Below are 14,769 nucleotides of genomic sequence, written 5' to 3'. Positions count from 1 at the left end.
TCTTGTTTGACTGGAAAGCATTTTATGCCTAAGGGACAACACTGGATACTGGAAGAGGAAAGACAAATTGAATAAAATAAGTAATGTTCCCCTTAATTACATAGCTGGGTAATGTTGTCCCCAATATTGGACATTTAGGTATTTTAAATGTAATACTAAAAGTAATTGATCGCAGTTCATTTTGAGAGGAAATACCATTACAGTACAGCATAGCTGTCAGTTCACATTTTAAGTTATGACCACAGTTATATATTTTTTTGTAAATCATTTTCTGCTGTTTATTGTGTGTTATTAGTTTGGGGATGTGAGTTTGACATGGATAAGTACAGTTTTCTATCCTGAGAGGAAACACTTATTTTCTGTGTATGGGAAAGAAAAAAAAAGGAACCGGAATTGTTTTTACTCTCTCATAGCTTCGCCGATCGGAGGAAGATGAGGAGAAGGAGGAAGACATTGAGGTCCCCAAAGCAATGGGAGACATCTTTGAATCGCTAGCTGGTGCAATTTACATGGATAGCGGGATGTCACTTGAGACAGTTTGGCAAGTGTATTATCCAATGATGAGGCCGCTCATAGGTAAGGGCCAAAGACATACGGATGAGTAAATCAGTTCTGCATTTCTGTTTCGCCTGATTGTCTGCTGGCTCATGTGGCGAAAACCATAAGTTGAGTCATTTTCAAACATCGTGCCATTTTTATGCATGATGAAATGTCAGATTGAAATGCTCCGCTTTTGTTTTCGCCTCATTTTCTAGAAAAATTCTCCGCTAATGTCCCTCGATCCCCAGTGCGTGAACTCCTGGAGATGGAACCGGAGACTGCTAAGTTCAGGTGGGAATGTCTTTCCCTTATACACAAGCAACCTTTTAACATAATCATCTGCACAATACACACATAGTAGCGATCACTTGAATGTGAAAAACTTGATACAGTGTAAAAGTTACTGTATCAGTGTGGGGTTCAGAGCAAATATGAGTCATTTTAAAAATTTTGAATTCTGACAATTTCTGAGTCCCTACAACCTGCTTATAAGAGATTGGAATCTGTAATGTGGGTACGGCTGGATATATAACAAAATTGTGGATTCAGTGCTTCGATATCGATAATAAAGACCATATTAGGCTTGTGGGAATAATCATTTTTATTGTTTTGCAGCCTAGGTAAGGTACTGAAATGTCAAAAATGAAACTCTGCATGGTACATCTACCACAAAGTATAAAGTATTTTATTATAAATTAATTGCACATTTATTTATAGTTTTATAAAAAAAATATTTATTATAGTTTTTTATATATTTTTATATTGTAATAATTTCATATTGAATCTCCAAATGAATGTAGAAACCACATAAAGACAGTAGCCTATATTTAAAATGTGTTTAATGGCATCTTTTTATGAAAGAAGGCCAGTATCACCGATAGAGACATCAGTAGCACTCCACAATTTTGGCCATTAATTAAGAGCCATTCAACATTACAGTATAATTGAAAGCTATCAATTTGAAAATGTATTATGCTTTAAAAAAAAAAAAGCTTTTCATTTAAGTGAACTTAAAACAATCTTCACATAAACCCATTATAATATGTGTCACATTTAGCTGTGCCTTTCAGTATATCAGGGCTAAGTCGATTTGCCCAGTCAGACCGCTTCAGATTTTTACTTGCCCTGTCAAAATGCACAAAAAAGTTATTGTTTTCGTTGTTTTTGACCCATGTAACCGTGTAAACAGTGCTTTAAGATTTACAGAAATTGATTGAAGTCATCAAACATGTCACAGTCTTCACTGCATAAATTAAAAATAGGTTAAACCTTTATTAAAGCTACCAAAGTTTTTCAGTCAAGAGCGGTGAGTGATTTTCTCTTTTTCTTTTGTTCTTTAAACAACATTATGACTGACATCACAGCAGCAGGTTTATTAGGTTGCTGTCACTTTAAGACCGCACAGGACGCGTATCTGACACGCATCCCATTTTCACACAACTCTTTACGTTCATTTAAGACTTAATTTAACTCATTTAAGACTCTGCGTATGAGGATCCTCGATAAAATGGGCATTTTGGCATAATTTAGAGTTTTTGTCTGCTCAAGCGCTGTCTGAAGCGGCTTTCTGTGCATCACAGACATCAGATTCATAGACATGCACCAGCACTGCACTGCGTTCTCTTTTGTGTTTTATCGAACTTGGATGGTTTAAAAGCATTTGTGTGAATTAGAGCATGGTCATATAATGTAACGCTAGCCAAAAGATGATGGGGGGGGAAAAGCATTAAACTGAAAAAAAATTTATCGCATTCGTTAACTCATTAATTTTGAAAACACTAATGTATAGCTGTTTCTAATGTATAGCTGTTTCTAAAGTTGCGAATTTAACTTGTGCGTAAAACTGGAATGTCGCATTAAACATTTGTGAATAAAGCACCGTTTCTGTCTAGTGAGCCGGAAAAAACAAAATTGTCACTTCTTGATAAACTGGTGCTGCATATCACTAAGAAAAATGGAAGTTGCTGCAGCCAGAGAAGCCACTGTATATAATAATTTCATATGTAATAAATTACTAGCACCTCAGAGCGCGCGGCCGCAACGTAATAAAGTTATCTTGCTTTCGGAGACGAATGCCTGCTGTTTGGGAACACAGTCGTGAAAGACAGTTCTGGGGGGTAATTATACCGAACCACTTTGACGACAGACTTTGCTCAGGCATTTCAAAACAACCAAAACAGTATTTCAGATGATGTGCAATGGGATCGGTCCGCTGGTTAGTCCAGTTATGCCGTCCCATTGCAATGTCTTTTTTGTGCATCAAGGAATTTATTCTGTGAATGTTTTTCCATCGTAGTTTATGCACGTTTTCTTCCCGGTTAAAAAGTTAGGGTTAGGGTTATCAACTCAAATTAATGCATACGTTTTTTATGCGTATTTTGAAAATTCACATATAAATAGGTGGATGGAAACATAGCTACTGATGGTTGCTATAGCTTTTTTTTTAAAATATATACAAATTGAAATTTTTTTGTATTTGCTAAATTATAAAAAAAAGTTATTTGCTTTTTTTCCAAAAAAGTCCACCATTGCTTTTGTGTCAGTCTCATTTTTCAATAGCCATATCAATGTTTTTCCTTTTCTGCCTCGCACAGCCCTGCGGAGAGAACCTACGATGGAAAAGTACGGGTGACAGTGGAAGTGGTGGGCAAAGGCAAGTTCAAAGGCGTGGGACGCAGCTACCGGATAGCCAAGTCAGCGGCCGCACGCCGAGCCCTGCGCAGTCTCAAAGCCAATCAACCTCAGGTCCAAACCAACTGAGCTTCAGACCGCAGACACCCCAACACACCAGTCAAAAACACAGCAGAACCCCCCTCGGCTCCAGTTTACGACCGAGTGAAGTTTTGTCGCTGACTGCGTTCTCATTGGGCTTGTCTAACTTAAATGAATCGAGTCAAAAGATTTGAGAGTAATTCACAATAGGGTTCATGTTTCATTTTATTCTTTACGTGCGCAAACACAATCTTTCTTTCTCCCCAGCTTTGTTTGAACACGAGTGCTTTTTTTTATGTATTGCAAGTGTTAAGAAAAAGGTCAGGTCCCCCTTTCCCTATTTTTATTAACATTTAAAAAGATATATGCTCTGCTTTGTGGTAGTGGTTAAAAAAAGCTAAAGCTTATATAGGTAGTATTACAATGTACATAGATAAACTCCAAGGTATCAACTAAATAAGAGAAACACAACAACATAAAAACACAAAATTCCTCAATCTGTGCACTAGTGCCATTTTGCTGCCGTTTGGCAGGAAGGGCACGTGGAAAGAAAGAGTGTTGGTGTTGTTGGAAATGTTTTTCTCTATCTTGAGATGATATATTCTCAATCATAATTGCACTTCTCTAGTGTCCGCTTTATTTTGACGAGAGTCATGAACGTTTTGTTTTTTTTTGCCTGCAAAATAGTTTAGATCACTTGTATCGAGAGAGAAAGGCCCTCGCATCTTTAAGACGGATAGGAATTTGACATTCCCGGTTACTGTAATCAGCAGTTGTAAACGGCACTTGAGGATGCGTGTTCGTGTAGTCCAACCGGATGGGTTGTGTAGACGTCACAGCTATATAAAATAAATATTAAATGTTTATTACGAAATATACGTTGATACTTGGGTTTCAGTAATGTCTTTTTGATACTGATATTGATGATATTTAGTTGACAGTCTTTATGAACATTAGATGTCTCCGTAGACTGACTTGACTGACTTAGTTTTGATATAACGACACGAACGATAAACAGGAGGACATATCACCTGGGAAAATATGCTGCAGATTTTATATTAAAAAGCGGAAAGAGAGGAATGGAATCGGATAATTCTGTAAGACACAAAGCACCTTTACATACCGTCTTTAGGACAAACCGATATTTCGCTAGACTTCACGTGCATCGCTTACCAAAGTCGACACTGATGCAGCGTTGTGAGGTTGCACCTGTTAAATCAATCCCTCAACATTCACACGTTTGGAGATGTGGTAACCAGCCTTTTTTTTTTTTTTTTTGCGTAAATGTGTTGTAGCCTTTTGTCTAGACTAAATGTTTTCATATTAATAGGCATTCTTCACTTGAATACCTCAGTTAATTGCATGCATTTTTTTTTTGGTGCTATGTTTAAGCTTGAATTTCTCATCTTTTTGCACTGTAACTGTATTACCTCTTTAATTTTACCTTTTTGAAATCTGTTGGGTTGTTTTTTTCTGTTCTGTCTGCTCGTCAGGCTGTAGAAATTGTTTCCCCATTTGTTTTTGTTTTTTTCCTTTGGTTTTTATGCTTGAAGGGGAAATGCTGAGAAAAAAAAGCTTGATGCCTCTTTGAGGTTTTTCCTTCACATGAAAAATATTGTACATTGGTCAGAAGGGTTACTTAACACTTGAGAAAATCGATAGATTGCACTCCAAGTTCTTATAAGCCATGCGTCTCGCCTTTTGTTTCTTTCCTCTCTTGCAGTCTTACCAACTCTAATTGCGTTTTTGTTTTGTTTTGTCGATGTATTAATAGTTAGAAAACAAGACACCCTTGTCTATCATTGCTACTCCAAGAAATAAGGGTGCAAATTGAAACATTTGAACATCTTGAAGGCTACCTAACTTTTCCCTTCCTCGTTCTGTCTATACTTCTGCTATTGTGTTACGGACAAACTATTCCTGAAGTTACATAATCCCAGGCATTGCTACCTCAGAAGACCCTTGCGAATAGTTTGGCCTTATCATAAAACGTTGATTAATATATTTGTGGATATGCCTTTTTACAAATCTGAATGGCATTATTAAGGCACAGTATTGTATACACTCATCAGCACCTTATAAGGGGATAAATATATATACTCACGACTATTTGCACTAGAATACATTCCCACTGACATTGAATTTGCATCTTTTAATGGAGTATGCTCTAAAGTGGTGCCTTTCAAACCTGTAACATCTAAACTGTCTCATCTTTTGCTACTATAGCAATTTTTTTGCATTATGGTTTCGATATGGTGAAGGACTTTTGGTGCCATGCTTCATTCTTGGATATCTTGTAACCCAATTAAAGCCAAGATTTCACGAACATTTGAGGCTCCAACCGAAGTACTCCCCTTTCTTGAAAGTGAGTGCAATCTGGTTCAGTTTTTGCAAGAGTTGAGTGACCCTCTTTACATGAGCTCAGTCGCAACCCCAAAGTTGAGTATTGAAAGTCATTGGAAATGAATGGGTTTCCATATTCCCTCAACAAATGGAGTGAGTTTGTGCATCAGGGTCAGTGCGCGCCGGCCCTGCGATATGACACTGATTCTGTAACCCTTAACCCTCAGACTATTGCAACTTTATTATTTGTGTGTGTGTGTGTGTTTGTTTGTTCATTTGAATTTTTTTCCAGCTTGTTACGTTCGTTTTCCCCCCGAGCCTCTGAAAGCCGCACACTTTTTTTTTCCTTTACTTTTTGTTTAAGCTTTTTTCCTCACTGTTGGATTTTTACCTTTCAGAGAATGTGAAATCACACGTATGGTGCCACCGCATAGATATTGATATTTTTTCTTTCTTTTTTTTCCTGAGAAGCAATTTCATTTTCACAACCAATAATCGATTATCATGCCAGAGCTAGTCCCACAGAACAGATATCACAGTAAAAAAAAAAGGAAAAAAAGTATCATCTGTTGGGAGTGTTTTCTTAAAGTGGTCCTCCATCGTATCATATGCTGCAGATTGTATTTTCCTTCATGGTGGAGAATCATTTTTGTGTTTTTTCTTTTCTTTTTCTTTTTAAACATGTAGCACAAATAAGCATTGCACTCGGGCGCCATACTTTACCTCATGTCAGAACGATAAAAATAAAATAAAAAATACAAAACATGTATATATGATGCCGTAACGTTTAAAGGAATAACTTGTGGTTTTGGCCTTGCTGCTGTTTGCATCGCTGGTATTTTACCAATGTATTTAAAAGTGATCCGAGAGATACAATGTGCCTGCAGGATGTCATCAGAGAAAATACACTGTAGAAAAGTAGTTTCGAATCTCTACAATCTGGGGCTAAATATGTGTCCTATGTGTACATTAATGTCCTGCCTTAATGTAATACTTTGAATATGGAATTGTAATGTAACCCGTCAAGTCCTTCGACTTGCATGATTTTAATATGTTGGGACGGCACTGTCCTTCATCCATCACCCCCCCCCCCCCCCCCATATTAGAATTATGAATCCAGATGTATTAGTGCATGTCATTGAAAACTCCTTTCCCACCCACATGTATTTCCTTTTTAGACTAAATACATTGTATAGATCTCATTAAATCAGCCCTACATTTTATTTAAAAGGGCTTTATTTCATAAAAAGTGTCATACTTCTTTTTTTTTTTGTGTGGAAAAAATGTAATTTCCTGATTTAAAAGTCAAATGCACTCTTAGCAGCAGCAAGGTGTTCAAAGACAACATAGCAGGACTGGAATGTGTGGCGAGCTCCTCTTGAAGGGGTTCATGGGTTCATTGAGCACCGTAGAGCACTAACAGTACGGGGATTTAAAATGGGGAATTATGGGTCACAAACTGCAGCGCAATTTCTGTATTTTTAAGGGACGTGTATTTAAATGTCTATTTCTCATTCATACTGTATCAGTGCTGCAGTGGTTTGCATTCTGCACCTTATGGATCACAAAAACCTTTAAAAATTCTGTCCCCCCACCCCCTCCTTTTTTGTTTTTTTAAGTAATTGTAGCTGAGTATATCTACAATAAAGTTATGGTATGGTCGTTCATTTGCGGGTGTTATGTGTGTTCTTTTCGCTGTAATCTATATCCTGAAAGGAGAAATGATGTATTAGATTGTTTTATGAGCTGCACGGCTGTGGCTACTAATACTGTGTGAAAAGCCGGCCGCGCGCCACAGTGCAAGTGTGGGCTTCGCAGTGCAAGCATATGCTGATGACCTCAGTATTTTCCTAACCCAAGGAGTGCTCTTGCCTCCCGTTTACGAGTGCTAGGAGGCCGTTCGCGTTTAGATGGACTCGGCAACCGTGACCGATGTTTTAATCACATTTGCAAGGAGCCTTATGTAATAGATGAAGTAGGTATGAACTGTGTTTGCGAGTATACTTTTTCACTCTCGGCGGGCCTTTTTATGGCCTTGTGTATTCATTTCGCCACTTGCACATTTTGTATGGCTGCATCGATGTTTGCCAAGAAGTAAAAAATAGAGCTGGAGCGCTCACTCTTGGTAGGTGAGAGATGACCTCACATCAGCTGTGCAAGCATTGGAGCATATATTCTGATAGGAGAGTTTTGCCACACTATTACACATTCTAATTAAATCTTGGATTCAAAAAGACACAAGTTCAGCATGAATTATGATTCTTAGTCTGATGTTTGCTGATTTGGAGGGACTGTTTGAGACCAGTAATCCCAGTATGATCCTCTGAGTGTACCTACAGTGGGGTCCAGACGTTTGAGATCACGTTGAACATTTCAAACTGAAACAAAGACACACTATACATTTAAATAAGAAATATTAGGTCACACTTTATATTTGGTGTCTTTAACTTCTATGTACTTACATTATACATGCATGCATACATATTGGTATGGGGAGTGATAAGGGAAGGGTCTACCTTGTAATTATAAATGTATTACAGAAATTAATTACAACTGTAATTACATTCAGGTAGTTTTTAAGTATTAGTACAATGTAAAAACATGCATGTACACAAGTGTTTTTTTCTATCAATTGATTAATTTAAATGTCAGTGCATAGTTAAAGACACAATACTGTATATAATGACATCAAATAATATATTAAATATTCTATATTTCTATCTGCGATAGATGTGAAAGAAACGGAGTAAAAGTTTATTTCCATTCCAGAAAAAAGTAAATATAATATATATATATTTTTTATACCTATATATATATATATATATATATATATATATATGGTAACACTTTAGTCCTGTTCTCATTATTATTAGCATGTATATTACTATTTATTAGCTGTTTATTAGTACTTATAAATCATTCAGAATTCCTTATTCTGCATGAACATATTCTACATCCCTTAATGATATCCAATACCTAAACTTAACAACTACCTTACTAACTATTAATAAGCAGTTATTATGAGTTTATTGTGGCAAAAGTCATTGTTTATATTTAGTTAATAGTGATAATTGGACCCTAAACTAAAATGTGACAGTAGATTTTTTTTTTTTTTTTGCAAAGAAATTGTCTGTTAGATAGGGTTTGTGTTCAGATGGTTTCATTTGGAAAAAATTATAATATCAGAACTGAATGATTTCAATGATTTTTCAAGTGTAGATAATGACTCGTTTTTCATATGATAGTGTCATCTTAACCTCAGTCATTTATGTGTACAAGTAGCCTACAATACAATGCACAATAAAAAACTTTATTGAATACTCCTTCACAGACTATAGACAAGACAGAATGCAACAGACCTCACTGTTATGCACACACACACAATACAGAAACTACAATAAATTGCTAGACAATAAGACAAAAGTGACATTATCGTTGGCATTATCAAGTATCCAGTATTATTTATTGAATATGAATGTGTACTGAACAGTCTTGGGGTAGAAATTATTCCTAAATCTCATAGTGCGTGTTTGAAAAGTCCTAGAATTGTTTTTTGTTCTTTGTTGTTTTACATTTGTTATCGAAATTATCCCTGCTGGCAACTAAAGTACTGAAATCATTACATTCATTACATTAATTTTCATCCCTAATAAAGAAATATATTTATTGCAGCCCAGTGGTGTAGTTACAACATCTACCAACAGGGGCTAACAAGGTCATGCTAACCAGCCAAACCTTGACCCCTTTATCCAAACAATGGTAGATGGCATTATTATTATTTAATTCATTATTTTCCCATTTAGTTTGGTGGCACTGATTACATGCTTCACTTTTAAAATGAACGTCCAGGTTCTTGATTTAGCCTAAGGCTTTGTTCTTTACTCCAACTCTGACAAGCAGGGTTGATTAAACTGCTTTGCGTCATTTTAAAATACAAAAAAATAATGGTCTAAACCAGATTTGACCAAAGTACAGCACTCTTGATGAAGTAGCTACTCATAGCAGATCACCTGGAGCATGTCCGCTGAGATGATCTAGGAGGGAGAAGTTGAACATGGCTTTGTTCATCAAAAAATGTAGATAAAGGAGGAAAATAAATATCTCTAGCTGTTGAAAAGACGTACATATGCTTCTATGGGTTATATGTAGGTGGAATGCAAATGACGGCCAGTGTTCTGGGCTGGGATCAGGCGGGGCTGATATGCTGAGTGTGGGAATGAGAGGCTAATGGTGACTTATTACCTGTGTTGACAATGTGCAGGCTTGTGCCGTGTCATTTGAGCCATTTATTCTCCGCGCTATAAAAACAAAGAGATGACGAATAAATATGCAGAGGGGGCTCATTGTTTTCCGCTTGCTCGGTTGCCAAAACTTTTGACTGACCTTTCGAGCACAGGTCCCAAACCAGCGCTAAACCGTCTGTCACTCAGCGCACGCGCGCTTACACAAGTCGCCCTTTCGACCTCAGCATCTTGTTTTTCTCTCTTTCAAGCTCCGGGAGCAGGCGACAATCGTAATCGAGCATAGCGGGCATTCCGTGCAGTGCGCCTCTTCATCCTCGTACGGTAATTTGTTTCCCTCTTTTGTACAGTCTCTTTCGATTCCCCTTCACTTGAGGATTACAGTGTGTTGCAGTCAGGCCCTTACAATGCGCAGGACTCCAACGGGTTATTAATACGGCGGTTTACTGATGGCCCTTCAGCTTCAGGAACGGGCCTGCGCTTCCTCACGTGTAATTGGATCCAGCTCCCTGCACCCTGTCTTAAGGGCAGGCCGAGGAATAACCCCGGCATCAGGAGAGATAAGGATCGCACGCGCTTCCACATATACGGCCCCAAATCAGCAATCACATTTAGCGTCACTCCATCAGTCAAATCTACTTTTCTCCATCGGTTTGCGGTTCTTTCTGTCTCCTTTGGTGACAGAGTAGTCTTTCTAAGAATTGCTAGGTGGGCGCTGTGGTCAATAGAGTTGCTTTGCATCATCAGTTTGGAGTCTACATTTATTCGTTTAGCAGATGCTTTTGTCCGAAGGGACTTGTAAATAAGGAGTATACTACAAAAAAAGTGATTTATCACAAGGAAACTGATGTGAGAAGTGAGAAAATTACAAAGAATGAGATGTAAGTGAACTCTGGATATAGGATTCTATATTCACTGCCGGTCAAAAGTTTGAGGCCTTTTTTTCTAAAGAAATTATACTTTATTCTGCACTAAATTATACTTTGAGACTTATTTAAATAGAAAACAGTTATTTTAAAGTCAGTTTTTCAGTTTTGAATGTGTTTTAATGAATTAAATGCAGCATTGGTGAGCATAAGAGACTTTCAAAAGTGTTGTATGTGTGTAAATAAATATATAAAATGTCTACTGATATTATATTAACTTATATTATGTATGCTGATTTTGGTGCTGGAAACTTGTTGTCTGCATATATTTTACATATCATCTATTTGACATATACTGTTTTGGTTCCTTGAGTTTAGTTTCCTTACCCGTTTAGTTGCCATTACTTATTTGTTCATTGATTAGTCCCACCTGTTCCATGTTTTCTCTCTCACTTGCCCTGTGTATTTTATACCGCTAGTTTGTTTCAGTTCTTTGCATGTTCTCGTCATGCATAGTTTGGTTTTGTTGTTTTTCCTCGTGCTCCTTTGTTCCAGAGTGTTTTTTATTTTCACTTAGAGTAAATTTACTACACATTGATGTAAACACAGAAAAGCTTTTCCTTTGTGTTTTTTACATACAGGCGACAAAGTTGTCAAAACGATGCACGAAAACGACAAAAATGCTGCATTATGCATGCAGTCGACATGTGCATGATGTCACGTTCAATCGCGTTTTTGTACTTTACACAGAGACGATATTGGTATCGTATTCAGAAACTTGCACTTTAAAATCCGTTTTCAAAGTTTGTCCCTAAAATGCCGTAGTCATGTAAATGAACGTCCAAAATGCATTAGAAGTTTTCAGGTTTTCAGTTGAAAACTGAATAAAACAATATACCGCCTGCACATAGATCCTCAACTCTTCTTTATAGTCAAACTGAAAATATCAAATATTTTATTATAAATTTGTCAAAAAAAAAAAAAAAAGTCACACCTTTTTTTTACAACAATACTAATACAAGGCATTAAAGCATATGCCTTAATATTATTATTATACATTTCTTTCTTTGTTGAGATCATAAAAAACAAATTCACTTTCTCCAATATTTTGACTGGTAATGCAAATTGTTTTGATGCATACAAAATCATTGCTCTAATGCAGTCTCCTCCCTCTTAATGTAGCTCATTAGCGGAGTAAACAGCGAGGGTCCGGGGCCCCTTTACCAGTGTGTGTGTGTGTGTGTGTGTGCGCGCATCTGAAAGGTCTGTCTCATGGGGGGATTTACTCTCCGGGTCTCAGGTGTTAATGGAGTGTCAGAATAAACACGCTCTTAATCCCCACTATCTTTTCACTTAGGAACAATTACAATTAGGAAGTCAGTTGTTAGCTGGCTAATACGCCAGTACCATTGTCTCACTATTTAGGATGAATTGGCTCATGCTAATTGCTTCATCTCATTATGCATGAAGAGCTTTGTAACTGCGGTTCAGAATGGGAGCGTCCCCAGCACTCTGAGCACTGTGTATTTTGTTTGGGAACATCATGGATGTAAAACGAGAAGAAATGCTTTTACACGGCTATTAATTGCTTGTTTAGTTTTCCCCTCTTTAGCTTTATTAACAGCTGGATCAACTACAAGATTTTATAAAACCTGATGATCATGCTCTCCACCATGATTTAAGATGGAAGCAAAACATCTGGCCATCTATCCTTATTTTGCAACAAAAAATTAAGTTGTTTTCTGTGAATGTGTGAGACTTCCGATTTATTAGCTATTAAACAAGAAGAATTACAAAGTGCAGTAAACTGTAAAACTATTTGTGCTACAAACCAGTGTGTTTGATTACTATAATAAATTAAAAGGTTACTCTTTATTTGAAGGATGATGTAGTTACATTGTACTTACACACTGAGTAATATTAATTAACTTAGGGTTTGGTTTAAGGTTAGTTACTTGTAATTATGCATATTTAACTGTTATTACTATAGTAAGTCTATGTAGTAACGTGTAACTACATCACCTAAAAAAATAAGTTGATAAAAATAATATGATGACAAATACCAGTTTGCAATATCAAGTAGCATAAATGACTTTGTACTTCTATAATAACCAGAAGTGGATGAATCCGGAAGTCAACCACATTCGAATGACAAATTGCGATAATGCTTATGTTAAAAATATAAGGTGGATGCTAAGAGTTACATGATCAATTTGCTTATACAAGTAAATATTGGAAATAGTTCAATAATCATAAAAGTAATGTTTCTTTTTTCTAAAATTTTCTCTTTATTTCCAGGTGAAAATTCCATTTTAAATTCCAGATTTTCAATATGGTCTCAGACTTATTGGACCCCGCAGTGTACGTGTGCATACAGCCAAAATGAGGAAAGAGGGGGGGGGGGGGGGGGGGGTTGCTTTGATACAGCTATATTTCTTCATCAGCTTGAACATAATTTAGCCATCATAGAATTCCCCATTAATCTGCACCAAGGACGTATTTTGCAAACACATTAGAACAACAATGCAGGCAGGCATACATGTAATCTCTCATTTTACGATTCTTAAATGCTGAACAGAAATGGAATATGAATATTTCTGAAAGCAAATCCCCAAAGAGCCCAGGTTATAATGTCCACAGTTAGCCGTAATGAGAGCAGGATGAAAGCCATGATCAGATGGTAATTACTTGACACAGCTCCTCTGATGAGCCACTGGGTATGTTTGATTTGTCATCATCACCTGTCGTCAGCTCAGACAAGCCTGCCTCCCTTCTCTTCTCACTCCTGGCCACGCACCCATTTTCTCCTCTCATGAACCACAAAAGCAATCTGGGGAATATTGAAATGAAGTCTGAGCAGGGGGCTTTGGAAACAGCATGACATCTCGGGCTGGCGAGATGCAGAAATAATTAACCGAATCATTTGGGTCCCAGGGCCTATTTCCATTTGCAATAACAGTGTTTTAGTCTTGAGTGGTGTCTGTAAATTGCCCCCACTGTTTGCAGAGGAGAGTAATGAGAGTTTAGTCTAACGGTCATGTTCCCCTCGTTTAGCTCGAATGAGAAATGTCATCCGTCTGAAAAGCAATAAGGGGTCCGTCAGAATGGCATGTGCCAGTCCAAAAAGCAATGATTGAAGGAATACGGGAAAGTGTGGCGTTGACTTTCCTGACACATTTTAGCCTGGTTAAATTGTATTATCGTAAGAAAACAACACAAATTATTAGCCATTCATTTGCGTGATAATAAGCGTCAGCGTTTTATCCCTCTGGTGTCACTTCGGTCATCATTTTATGTTTTGATTTGTATTTTACTTCAGAACTGGTATGACACTTAGTTACTTTTGTGGCACTTATATGGAAACACACACACACACACACAAAAATGTATGAAAAAGAAATGAATAAAAATTATATTATATATATATATATATATATATATATATATATATATATATATATATATATATGCTTATAATGCATGGATATTACATCATACCATAAAAATTCCTTAAAATATTAAATAAAAACATAATAAATGAAGAGCACCTTAAGCTATGTGGTTATTGTGAAAAAATTAAAAGTTAAAAAAATATTTTTCTAAATAAACACAAATCTTGGCCTGGTGTCTGTGATCAACACCTGTTATTCTCGACTCGAACCATCTGCGTTTTTACCCGCTTCATATCTGTTGTTATGGACATAGATTATAGTATTTTTTTTCACGGCACACGCGGTTGTGTTCAGTAAAGTGGTTCAGCCTCTAATGCCTAACTTTTCCGTGGGTTTGTGGTCAGCCGTGTTCCCTTTCATCTGAAGGTAATTACCCTTATAAGCTGAACCTCCACAAACGCAGTGTTTGTCGAGATGTGATACTAAGCAGTCGTGTGTTCCAGCCTTGTCTTCACACGAGGCCCTGAATAGATGGACAAGTCCACCCAGTCGAACGAGACCTTTCGCTTTTCTCCCAGGAGTGCTTTACTCGCCCTTTTCGGAGTTTCTCCCACCCACATTATTTCTGGGTAAATGCTTGCAGATTGTTTCACTACAAAGTGGAGGGTTCTAATT

General features: G+C 37.0%; 1 protein-coding gene across 2 annotated transcripts in view; it reads left to right on the top strand.

Annotated features, from left to right (window-relative positions):
- Positions 1-7,262, top strand: part of dicer1 (dicer 1, ribonuclease type III) — a 31,726-nt gene extending 24,464 nt beyond the window's left edge. For both annotated transcript variants that reach the window (XM_079633729.1, XM_079633730.1), the window contains 3 exons: positions 414-576; positions 756-831; positions 3,135-7,262. In XM_079633729.1, the coding sequence (XP_079489855.1) occupies positions 414-576; positions 756-831; positions 3,135-3,300 (405 nt within the window). In that variant the 3' untranslated portion in view covers positions 3,301-7,262. The remainder of the gene's footprint in view (positions 1-413; positions 577-755; positions 832-3,134) is intronic.
- The last annotated feature ends 7,507 nt before the right edge of the window (positions 7,263-14,769 follow it).

Source organism: Phoxinus phoxinus (assembly GCF_949152265.1).
Source record: "Phoxinus phoxinus genome assembly, chromosome: 13".
NCBI lineage: Eukaryota > Metazoa > Chordata > Actinopteri > Cypriniformes > Leuciscidae > Phoxinus > Phoxinus phoxinus.
The sequence above is the reverse complement of the archived record's forward strand: the minus strand, read 5'-3'. Positions and strand labels throughout refer to the sequence as shown.